Source organism: Calidris pugnax, unplaced genomic scaffold (assembly GCF_001431845.1).
Source record: "Calidris pugnax isolate Ruff unplaced genomic scaffold, ASM143184v1 scaffold24, whole genome shotgun sequence".
Lineage (NCBI taxonomy): Eukaryota > Metazoa > Chordata > Aves > Charadriiformes > Scolopacidae > Calidris > Calidris pugnax.
Window position 1 is genome coordinate 34,260,398 of NW_015090922.1, and position 12,672 is coordinate 34,273,069.

Sequence of the window (12,672 nt, forward strand, 5' to 3'; positions counted from 1 at the left end):
CCCAAAAAAATAAATGGAAAAAAACCTCAAACTACCTCTCCCCAAGTATACTTTAAAACTTTCTTTAAAAAAAAAAAAAAAAAAAAAGAAAAAATAGGTAAGTTTTACAATAAGGCTCAAGTTCATTTTTTGCAAAATTCAACTGAATAACTGGGGGACAGATAGAAGAGGAGCTCATTCTGTATATTTAAGATGCGCTTTTCCCCAGGTAAAATTGATAATCTATTCCTTTCCCATACCCAGTATGAACACAGTACCATGAGACCTGAGACCCAGGAGGTATATAAACTTGCTCTTTATTGTTTTATTTGCATCACTAGTTCTTTCCAGAGACAAAAAAAAAACCCAACTTAATTGTTTTAAAAGTTTCTTTCAAATCTCATTCACTTCACATCTATCTTCTTACAGCCAAGGAGATACTAGACTACTGCTGGTTCCAAAAATAATGTGTGAGAAACAATTAATTATTTTCCTTACACATCTTAGAAGCTTTCACTTTTCATTCTATACAACAATAGAAACATCAAGCTGACTCCATTTTCGATTAATTACAATTGGTAGTGGTGTAGTTATTAATTCTGCAGAAGAGACAAGCCCTGCCATCCTGGCAAGGATGAAGGCCAAAGCAAGGAATGTGTCTTTTATTGTTGCAAATACATACATAATTCTTACTTTGTTAAACATTTGTTAAGCAAAGTGCTCCTTTTAAAAATTGCTTTACTGCACTGATGAGACATCTATTTCCCTACAGAAAGGAAAGAAGCACTTTTATCTAGCCCTGAATCTTGCTGAAAAAAAAGCACAAAGTGTTTCTATTGAAAACATATTGGTGCAAAAAAAACCCCAAACAACAAGATGTTAAATCAACCCAGCATTTTATCTACATTCTTGAATGGAAAGTGGCTCAGAAATTCCAAGATGCTGAAAAAAGATTTGTCTTTTAGGTTTTCACTGGGTTATTTTGTTTGTGGGTTTTGGAGGTTTTTTAGGTCCTTGTGGAAAGTAGCAATGTGTGTAAGAAATCAGGTCAACTTAATTTTCCACCAGCTTGGAAAACTAGGCAATTGCAGAGAAAGGTCCCAGAGCCATTCACCTGCTCCTGGAAGGGCAGCAGTCTTTTGGAAACATGCCACTCTTCAGTCAAAAGGCTGACAAAAATGTACCAAAATAAGAGTTACAAGCTCAAAAAGGCCCATACACTGGATGTAGAAATAGATAAGAACCCTGTACTCCACAGAGACTTTCTGAAATAGAAACAGAGGCATATTATAGACCTTATACGTAGGTCTAGATACAGATTTTATTTTGTAGGAGGTAGGTTCTTTCAGAAAAAAACCTGCTTCTTTCCTGCCAAGTACTTTACCTCGTGCGGTTCTATGATGTAGAGAACTGGTGGGTTTGGTTTTGGCTCGTCAGGGTGCCGCACTCTCAGCCGTTCTGTAGCCATTGCCAGTTCATCAATAGCAGACACGTGATCCCTCAGCACCATCCAATATTCATGAAGTAACTGTAAGAAAAGTCTAAACAAATTAGTAGCAGAACTGACTTGAGTTCCCTTTATATGACCCTACGATACAATATATAATGTGAAAATCTTTTTGGAGTAAGGGGTAATATTTCTTTACAGTAATTCACCCACAACACCACACTACGAAGGAAAACAAACAGTATAGAGATCATCTTGCTGCTTTCTTTTCCAGTCTCTCTTTATGAACAACCACAAACAGCTGTCTCATTTCTTATACAACTATTACTATTACAATAAATAATGCAATTAAAAGTTCAGAAACAAAATGCCTTGCAAGACCAAGCAAATGCTGAATCACATAAGGAAAAACGATTAAGCAATTTTAAACAGCTAGCTATTATAGTACTAAGACTGCTTCTAAAAGATTAAGTAAGCTTTATTGAAACATTAACAGTTTGAGTAGTCTTAATAAAAGCCCAGATGAGGACAACATGAAGATAACACCAGATTCAGTTCTACTTAGAAAAGTAAATTCTGGCTTTCTACAAACAAATGTAACATAATATACATATACTGGAAGTATACTATACATACATGCTGACATTATTTTTAAATTACTGATAATATTGTAAAATACTTCTTCCTAAGCTTTCCACTGCTCATGTGTTTTATAAAAAAATCTTCAGTGATCTTACTGAAATTGTAAGAACTTTTGCAAATGCCAAAAGTTACTATTTGTTGATTTCTGATTTTTCAACTGCAAAGATATTTCTAAACACTCAGTTGCTGGGGAGTGTGTTGGTTAGTTGGTTGGTTGGGGGTTTTCTTTTAGCTCAAGAAAGACTACTGAGGCATTTGTTTTGAGCTATGCCTAGATTACAAGCATAAAATCACTGTATATTAAACCTGGCATACAGGGTGAAAACAGAATAAGATTAAAGGAGCTCACTCCCTCAAAACTAAAGAAACTAAACTAAAATTAGGGAGGAACTAAGCTAAAATTACTGTTTCTTAAAAGAAAAAGAAAAGAAGCATGATTAAAGCAAATTAGTAAGGGTCTGGTTGCCAGTCAAAAAGCTAATTCAAGTAACAGCAGCAGTAACTGAGGTTTCCCTTTTGTGATATTAATTCTACTACTGCCACTTGATGCATTTCTCAGAAATCCCAGGACTGCCTTCAAGTATTCACATCGTACAATTTCTTCACTAAACTCACGCAGAAATTCTTCTCTTAGTATTCACTAATAGAAAAGCCTGGCTGTTACTTTTGCTTTCTCCTCCAAGTCAGATTCTGTGCAGATTAAGCATTTATCTGGATTGCACAAAGCTTCCTGTATTTGAAAAAACACTAACAAAAAAAGTCTGTATGACTAAGAAACAACAACAACAAAAGTTTCACTTTTGTTTTCAGAGTATTTATCATTTCATTGCATTTAACCAGAAACTGTGCTTATTTTTACGGTAATAAATATGGTAGTTTAGGGTGGGGTGTAAAAGGCAAATTTCTGGTCATTCATGCAAGCTTGGTTTAGATTTAAGGGTTATCATCCCATACAGACTATCATCTCTGTAGGTCAATTCTCCAATCAGTATTTTGGTACCATAAGCAAGTGACCTGAGTGACCTGACTTTGTAAGAACAGCACAATTTAATGAGGTCTTTAATAACTTTTACTTTCAGATAACTATATGCTGATTGAGATGTCATTTTGATCTCATTGAACAAATAAATTAAAAAAAAAAGGGTGTACAAGAGAGTCAGCAAACCTGAAACTAGCATACCAATTGTGTTCTACTGAAGTTAAAATCTGTGTTAATTAAAAATGAGTAGGAGAAGCATTCAAGAGAAAACACTTTTGATTACACCTAAGCTGTAAGACAGGATGAGACTCTTGTGTGCAACAGCTCTTTTCCCTTCTCCATCTCTGGTACGTACTTACTGTGAGGAAACAGACACACAAGGATGCAGGAAGAAAGCCACAATATACTCCTGTAGTTCTCTGACCCAAACAATAGGAGACTAATTATTTCAGGTTACAATGTGCAGTAAACAAGATCCAGGAAATAAGTGAAAGGACATCTGTAGCCTGACTGTCGGTAAACTGAATTACAGAACGGAGCAACATTCAATTTGCTGAATCTTACTACATTCTGATTTAACTAAACAGGTGAACACATTTAATTATATCTGTATACTGTCTTAATAGATGCAATTACATTGCTTATTGATTTGCTTAGTAGCCAGCAAACCTTTAGGAACACTTAAATCATGTACAAACCATTTTAGATCAAATCCTGTAATAAACACTGTGAAAAAGCTTTGTGTAGGCAAACTTTAATTTCAGGAATACAACTTAGATTTGTTCATATTCAGCTTAAATTCTTTTATATTATGTTAAATGGACTATACAGCTCTTTCGTCACCACCTCATTTACTGTACCTTATATTCCTTTCTCCATGCTTCATAGAGTTCCAGAAATGCGCTGCCTTCTTCAGTTAACTTAGCGTCCATTCGGTGAGCTTTGGCAAAGGAGAGAATAGCTTTCAAGGCACGTTCAGTTTCACTGGTTGCCCACAGTCCTCTACTTGTGGTGGGCAAACGGTCATCAACGAGTCCTTCTTCATCTTCTATCATCTCCTCAAATATTGCCATTTGGCCTTTAACGCTTAAAAACAAACCAAGCGCAATACTTATCACTAATGGTGTAGAAAACATAAACTGATTAAACTTTTAACTTTTTATTTTTTTAATAGTGAGAAGTTTAGAAAGCTATGAACTTACGTATGAGAAAAGAGCTTGGACTCGTATTCCGTGAACAACTCATCAGCCTTACAAAAGACACAGCTGCAACACAGAATATTGAAAACAGAAGCACTCAGAATTTCATCAGAAACCAATGTAATTCCTGTAATTCCCTATCAACATATAAAACCACACAAAAGTCCTAAAAATAAGAACAATTGGACAGTCAAATATACACTCAATACAGGAAAAGATTTTACAAGAATAAAACCAAAGTAAGGTCATGATTCTAACAAATGGATCTGTGACATCTGTGTGCACACAAATCCTGAGCACAGAATAAAGACTTTATTCTTATTTCAAATGAAGGAAAATTTAATAATACACCTCTAAAGTATATTTTCTATTTTCAAGACATACTTGTTAAGTGGAAGTCTAACAGGTCGCAAATGGCAGATAGTGGCAGCCTCAATAACCTGCTTAGAGGGAGAGCCTTCTAAGTTTTTCACTGCTTCTCTTACAATCTTCTGGAACTTCTTCACTTCGTCCAGCTGGGTTGTGAGCAGGTACTGAAGGCCTCTGCAGTCACGGAACCTGATGTAAAGAAAAAGGGAACTAATTGCACACTGAGTCATTGAATCCATACTTAACTCAGTATTTTGAAGGAGAAGAGAAATATAGTTCATATCGTAAGAAAATGCTTATTACTACTACATGTAATGCTGTTAGAAATCATTCCATTGTATCGCTCAAGATGATGTCTGGTATTTGCAGAACAGAAGGACTCTTCCCCCAGCCTGATGGCAATACTTTGTCTAATGCAATCCAGGATACCATTAGCCAGTCTCCATTGCCGCAAGGGCACACAGATGGCTCATGGTCAACTTGGTGTCCACCAGCACCCCAAGGTCCCTTTCTGCAAAGCTACTCTCCAGCTGGGTGGCCCCAATACCCATTTTGAATGGACATAATTTCCTTCTTCCTCCTCAGCATAATTCTGAGTTTTGAAGAAAGAAGAGGTAAAGTTTTGTATCCTTACTTAGATTATTCAACAGAATTACGTGAAGTACTGAAAAGCAAAAGATATGCTCCCTTCGAGCAATGGCAAGGAACTGCCACCTTTTGGGATCATGATAACAGAGTAGTCATACCAGAGTATGTGTCTTTACTTATTTAATTCAAATCTGTGCATATTTTAAGTATTTAAATTTATACACATTTTATATACACATTAGAGTAGATATTTATATGCATATGTATATAAATTTAGATACATCTATTTTTCTATATATTTCTATATAATAAATATGTATTTAACTAAAACATAATTCAGAAAGACCATATTTAAGAGCGTAAGGATTATTCATGTATCTGAGAAAATTGCCTGAAGTCAAACTGTGAGAGCATTCTCCTTCCTATGTGTCCCTTTTCTGTGATGAACTTACAGAACTGGAGCACAGAATGTACAAAAGGAGGCTGGGAGAAAAGAGTTTGTTCAGCCTTAAAACGAGATCTCTCAGGAAAGCCCTTACTGCTTTCTACATCTATCTAACAGGAAGGTACTGAGACAAACTTTTCTCAAAGGCATATGGTGAATGGACAAGAGACAGCAGACAGAAGGTGCAAAACAGGAAATATTAACTAGATAGAAGGATTTTTAATTTGAGGTATTTTTCTAACAAGTGGGTGAAATACTGGAGCAGGCTTCAAATAGAGGCTATGAAATCTCCCTCCTTGGAGATTCCTAAACTCAACAGGACAAAATCATTGTGCAACGTGATTGGGCTGGTCTCTGAGCATGGGCCTGGATCTATAAGCTGGGGGTTGGCCTAGGTGACCTCCAGATGTCCCTTATAATCCATGATTCTGTAATTACACAACAACAATGGTGGTATTGTTGTCTCTAACATGAAACCCAACCAAAACTCTTTGCTCAGAAAAACAGCGGTGCTATTTTATGCAGTTACACAAGGATTTTCTGGTATCGTCTGCCTACTTTCCATTTAAGCAAGTCAGTTTCTTTTAGAAGTTACTCAATCTTATTGCAATAAGCTTTGATTCTTTCTTGCTCAGCAGTTCCATGAGTACAGAAGACTGTAAAACCACAGTAGATAAGGCAAAGAAACATTTAAAAGAATCCTGGTCTAGGAAAAAAACTGTAATTCTGCTTTTTTTTTCCAATTCTTCTATCTAGTTGCACTTTTTGGGGGACTGTTTTTGAAACTTAATTGCAGCCCAGATGACATGAAGCAAAAATGTCTGCTATTTAATTGCAACTGTTAGCACAAAGCGATAAGAGGATTTGAGCAGACTTAACTGCATTCATTAGCCTATTTTAGCTATTCTCTTACTTCTCTGCCATGGAAAGTTTACTAGTCTGCTGTTTGTAGTTGCAGGTTATTTCGTTTTGCACACGTTGAACAAGCTCCTCATCGATGGCATACTGTATTGCTGTCTGGATGACATCCAACCACCAAGGAGAACCTGAATGTATCTGTATGCAAAAGAACAGATTTATCCACATGCAACAACCACCCACTTTCCTCATTGCAGCAGAAGTTTATATAGCTCTTTAGGCCACACTCAAACAGAGACTGGTGAAGTCCTAGAAAGTGGAATATGAGAGTGCGCTTAAAAAATATCCCTTTCCTGCTTAAGTGAACACTTGATCAAGAAGGTTTCTACATTCCCATCTACTTCCACACCTTCAAATTGCTTCTGTAGAGTTAGATTCACCGAGGCCACCAACACAGAATAGCCACATCATATAATCATCTCAAAGTTTCCTCTCTCTCTCTCTCTCTCAAAAAGAGATGAAAGGATGGTTTAATCAGAGAAAGCAAGCTCTTGGTGAAATTAAGAGCAACACTGCAGTGACCTTATAATTTTAAAAGATGAAAGAAAATGCAGATGTTTACTTCCTCATTGCCATTTGCCCCCATTTTTTTATTATTATCCAAGTGACAAGCAGCATTTTAACTCAGATGTTCATTACTTCATTAAGGATTTGCACTTTCCCAAGAAATCTGAATTGTCACATTGACTAAACACAATTAAGCCTTGAGCTTAATGACTAAACGCACGTCCAAGAACATGTCCTTTGAAAGTAACTGAAGTATCATCTGATACACCAATAGAAATGTTTCAAGGCCATAACATACAACTTACTAAAATTACATGTAAAGCACAGTTAATATAAAAATCAAGCATGGTCTTAAACTTTACTAGAATCATCCCACCATGTACTTCTGGTTTTAATCATCTGTTCATCAAGTACTGTGTGCCTTTATGTGGGAACACAGAATGTGTTTTGGGGCTGTGTCCAAACAGGCCTTCAGAGAACTGCTAGAGATAATAAACACCCGGAGTTCTGGATAAACAGATCGAAATAATATTTTAAAAAAAGTCTCAAAGTTCAGAGACCAAATACATAAGAGGTACCTGCCTTTCTCTGGAGCTCCCGAATGGTCTGAAGAACTGGCTGCAAGGCCTGATGGGCTTCTGCAACTTCTGCATTGGATTTACTCATATAATGCTGCCGAAGTTGCTCTGCCTGTATGGAAGTGTGAGCTTAAATTACACACAACTCATTTACGAGGAATAATTGAAAATGCAAAACCATCCCAGCTACCATGTTTTAAAATGGTTAATGACTACATACTACCCACTTTCATTAGAAAGCAATATTTAGCATTAATTTTTTCTCTAGAATCTAGCAACTGGTAAGCCCTAAAAACATTTGAGAAGACAAACTACTACAAAAATGCCAACTATGCAATTTTACTTTTAGACAAGCCCAAAGAATACAACAGGAATAAAGGAACTGAAATTTAAATCATAATTCTTACTCCGCTGTACATTAAAATATAGTGCACTGAATACGTAAACAATAAAAAGATCCTAGAACAATATGAAAACAGGAAAATTTAACTACATATAAAACTTACCCATAAAATAACAAGAAGGGTTTAAATTTTATTATTTTTAGTTCCATTGGGTATAACTTTCAAATAAAAAAATATTTCTGACATACCCCCTCAGTATGCAGGTGTTTCCACAATATAATCAGTACCAGTTTATTTGGTATTTTAAAAAGTGATGAACAAATAACTTGTATTTCTTACAAGTAACATTTGCACACATATGTATCTTTCACCATTACATTCTGATTTCACTAGACAAACATAACCTAAAATGGACAAAATAAAGTTGTCGTCGTCTTCTTGTTTGCTTCTATTGAGCTAATTATGCTCTTGTTACACAGATGGAAGTCAGTTTACCAGAAGTGGACAAGACAGGTATTTGGATGAGCTACTGGCAAAAGATAGTTATGAAAAACTATCTCTGCTTCACATTTAGAAGCAAAATACAAATTTTCTGATCCTCCTCTTTACAACGTCAGGAGAAGGAAATATTTAAAAAAATGCTAGAGTTATAGGCTAATAAAAAGTGCAGTATTTCTATAAAGGCTGGTAGAAACTTCTTCAAATATTTAAGAGAACAAGTCTCAATAAAACATAAAAAAATCTTAAAATATCACAAGATATCCAAATAATAAGACAGATACTAATCACCATCACAAAACTTCCATTAAACACTCACAACATAACAGAGATCACAAGCATTCAGAACAGCAGCATTTTAGTGGACATTTCTGCTCTCATCTCACATGCTACATAACTCTTTATTTTACTAACCCGAAAGGAAATGTGTGTAGTTAACTTCAAAGCTATTTAATGTTATATCTTTAGTTAGAGACTATATTGAAGGATAAAAAAAAAAAAAAGGTGCTCTTCAAAATGTATTTATATAAAAATGACCAATGTTTACCTCCTCTGCAAGTCGGCTATCACGCAAAGTTGGGGGAATTCCTGGGTGCTTTGCCAACAATTCCATCAAGTTGTGTGTAGAATGAAGTCTCTAAGTATACACAAAGTCAACAACAATCATGAAAAAATACATTGCAACATCTGTGGCATGAAAGTTTAAACACCAACAAAAACTTACAGCAAAAAAATTAGTATTCATTTAAAATTAGTGGGTTTTTTTCCCCTCTGTTAATCTGGAAGCATCTTATAAAGAAAATAAATGTTCTTTTCCTCATTTTACTGAGGTAAGATATGAAACAGATGATCTTCTTCAACACCTCAAAAACAAACCAACAGTAAAGTTTGATTCCAAGTCATCAGATTCTGTCCTGTACTCACCCACCTATTTAAAACAGCTCCTGATACCATGGAAAACAACTTATCTCAGAGCACAATCTTTCGTAAATACCTTTCAGAATATTATAAGCAGACAGTTCACTTCACCTGTCTGAGAGCAAAATGAAGTGTAACGAAAAAATCAGCTCCCAAAAGCTTCAAAGATTTTTCTTATTTTTCCCTTTTCTGAAATAAAAGGTGAGTGAATAAAACATTACCTTTTTATTTATGTTTAGGGAAAATAAGCTTGAGTGTTAATGAGGCAAGTCTATTTCTCTTAATTAGGTTCACCCTACATAATCCCAAACTAGACACCTAATATTTTGCCGCCTGCATATCTCCCAAACCCTCACACTAACAACTTCCACTATCAAGAATTCATGCCCTTCTCACCTCCTGGATTTACTTCACCTTTGTTCTATTACTATCTCAGCTACTGCAGAGCACTGGTGAGCAGTGGCTGGGCATTGTCTTCAGAGCTAAGCCTACACAACTGGGAAGTACTCAACAGAAGTGCAGTTTTACTACACAAGGACAATATTAAGCAGTGCCCATTTTGGGGAAAAAAGAAAAGCTTTATTGGATTGCATAATCCAGTAAAACAGCTTAATTAACAATCTTGTTAAAAGTAGCTTAACAAATTTATGCCAGGCTATATGGCTATGCTCAGTGAAAAATACCTCTGTGAAGTCACAAAGGAGAAAGAAGGATCAAAAAAGAGCAATAAAACCATCAGATGATCATATGCAAGATAATCAGAAAATAACTTGGTGAAGCAAGCAAAGAAAAGAAATAGACAACTGATCACTTCTTATGTATTTATCAGTAACATTTTAAATATCTTGTTATGCTGAAGAGAATTTTGGTCAATTTAGAACTGATATTTCTTGTAGAAATATAAAGATATTACTTACAGAGCCACTGCTTTTTTTTCAGGAAAATATAATCGTATTTCAAATGTAGTATTCAAAATGTATTAATATATTTCCTGAACAAGAAATTAACTTTGACTCTTTTTCATGTTTTGATGCCCTTTCAGAGAACATCTTATTCATTATTCTCTTTCATTTTGCATGTTAATATCATTCTCAATGCAAACCCCACGTCCTGTATTCACAGGATGTAATGTAGTACCATTAACATGAGCAGTCACATACACAAGTCTAGGAATTCAGCGTGTTAATTTATCACAGAACAGCAGGTGGAGATCATACACTGCTTCTGGCACACCACGAAGACTCACAAGCAAGAGTTTTTAGAAATACAGCAGCTTTTAAGAAAAAAAAGAAACGTGAAGGTCACTGGACAGATTCCTATCTAAACATTATGACAGTGACAGAAGGCTGAAAAAGTTCAGCACACCACTGGGAGGAAGAAAAGACTGACCTGTTAAGCTAAGTCTAAAGTATGCCAGTTCTTAACTATGTCTCTCTACATTTGAATGCTCACTCACTTGCAAGGAATCTGTTTTGAGCTTTTCTTTGTGCTCTTCAGATGATCGTAACACTTCCCTGTACAGCTCTGCAGCCAGTGCATATTCTCCTGAATTAAAAAAGAATAACAAAAACATACACATACATATATTATGTTGGGTTTTTTAAACATACAGTCAGCCATGACTGGCCATCACTTGTTACATAATAAGATGTTTTCAGAGAGACTATTTAATATTTGCTTGTCTTCAAGCAAATCTTTCCTATACATTCCCTGCCCCCTCCTCCCAAAAAAACCAAACCTGGAAAAAGACAGAGTATAGTACTTTACAAAGTAGGTTCCAGATTAAGTATCTTTCGTGACTGCAAGATCTGTAGACTTCTTGATCTAAATATATGTATTCATGGTTGCATAAGTCCCAAAAATCTCACATGTTGCACTACAAAAAAAAATAAAAATCTACAACTCGCTGCAGTGATGCATTACTAAATTCACACTGCAAATGCATTATTCACTCTTCCAGTGAAAACACTGGAAGTCATGACATAGTTCAGAAATGCAGAAATGATTAAACACATGCAGGGAGCATAACTACTGATGTAAGCTGCTAACATCACAATCACTTCAAAACAGTTTATATAAACTAAAAAGGAAAGACAAAAATTGAAGTTGCATATGGAAAAGCAGCAAAAAAAAAAAATAATCAATTTTTATTTTCTTGTGTCAACTGACAGAAATGTACTTAGCCAGTAACAGTCTTGGAAGACTCTAAAAACTTGGAGAAGTACAGGGACATGAAATGTATAAAGACAGATAACAGAGTAAACCAAAAATCATCTTCCTACATATCTGAAAGTGCGAGAATCCTATTTCAAAAAGATTTATTGCTTCTTGCATTGAAACAGGTTCCAGTTGTAAGGCTGTAGCCCTGCAGTACACTATGGCTGTTACTAGTAACAGGACCAAAGCTATGTGCTGAATCTGCAAAGCCTCGAGGTTGAGACTTGTCAGGCCTCCTGGGAATTTTTCTTGACCTGCCTGGACCTTTAACTTGGCTTAGCTGTGACAGCAATTTCTCTATGTGTTTATGACTAATTTTTTAGGGTTTTTTTTTATTTTTACTTTTGTTTATCTTTGTGTGGTACAATCACAGCTTTATATAGGTAGCAGTAACAAGCAGTTATTCTATGTAGAATGAGATATTTACAACTAACACAATGATGCAGTGTAGAGAAATACAGGGCTAGGAACAATAGCAGAGGCCTTGAAAAGTAAAGATACAGGATGCGGCGTAGAGGAGTAGCCATGGGATGCTAAGAGATGGTGCAGACGCTTGGCAGTGAATAAGGAAGCCATGGCTATAAACAACTCACCCACAGCCAAAGAAATGCAGACCTAGAGCTGGACAAAACTGGTTTTAGGGGCAACAAAGAGAACAAAGAAATAGTATGTAACATTCATAAAAGGCATCATGTACACTAAATTTGGTATTAACGTGGAGCTGCAGACCAATGAGGAAAGAAAAAGGTGTAGAAGTGTGCTAGAAAACATAAAAATGACCCTAATTGGATCCTTGAGTGAGAAAGTAGAAACCATTGACACAAACACCATACACCTCCTGAGGAAGAACTCCAGGTGGTGACACCTGGCCATAGCACTGCCACCACCAGTATGAACTCAGGACCCAGAAGGGAAGTAGAAAGGCGAGTGTAGAAGCAGGACAAACAGTAGAAACAAGTGTGACTACTATTTTTTTTTCACCTGTAACAATTACATCTGGACTAATAACATTCAGACCTGTAAGATTTCAATTATACTAACCAC

General features: G+C 35.8%; 1 protein-coding gene across 1 annotated transcript in view; it reads right to left on the minus strand.

The window, feature by feature from the left end:
- SHPRH (SNF2 histone linker PHD RING helicase, E3 ubiquitin protein ligase) overlaps window positions 1–12,672 on the minus strand; it is a 46,136-nt gene that overhangs the window by 13,144 nt on the left and 20,320 nt on the right. Inside the window, exons 15-22 of the mRNA XM_014951134.1 lie at window positions 10,868–10,956; window positions 9,041–9,130; window positions 7,656–7,763; window positions 6,562–6,704; window positions 4,631–4,804; window positions 4,250–4,312; window positions 3,908–4,133; window positions 1,364–1,507 (exon numbers count right to left, since the gene is read on the minus strand). Of these exons, the coding sequence (XP_014806620.1) occupies window positions 1,364–1,507; window positions 3,908–4,133; window positions 4,250–4,312; window positions 4,631–4,804; window positions 6,562–6,704; window positions 7,656–7,763; window positions 9,041–9,130; window positions 10,868–10,956 (1,037 nt within the window). The remainder of the gene's footprint in view (window positions 1–1,363; window positions 1,508–3,907; window positions 4,134–4,249; window positions 4,313–4,630; window positions 4,805–6,561; window positions 6,705–7,655; window positions 7,764–9,040; window positions 9,131–10,867; window positions 10,957–12,672) is intronic.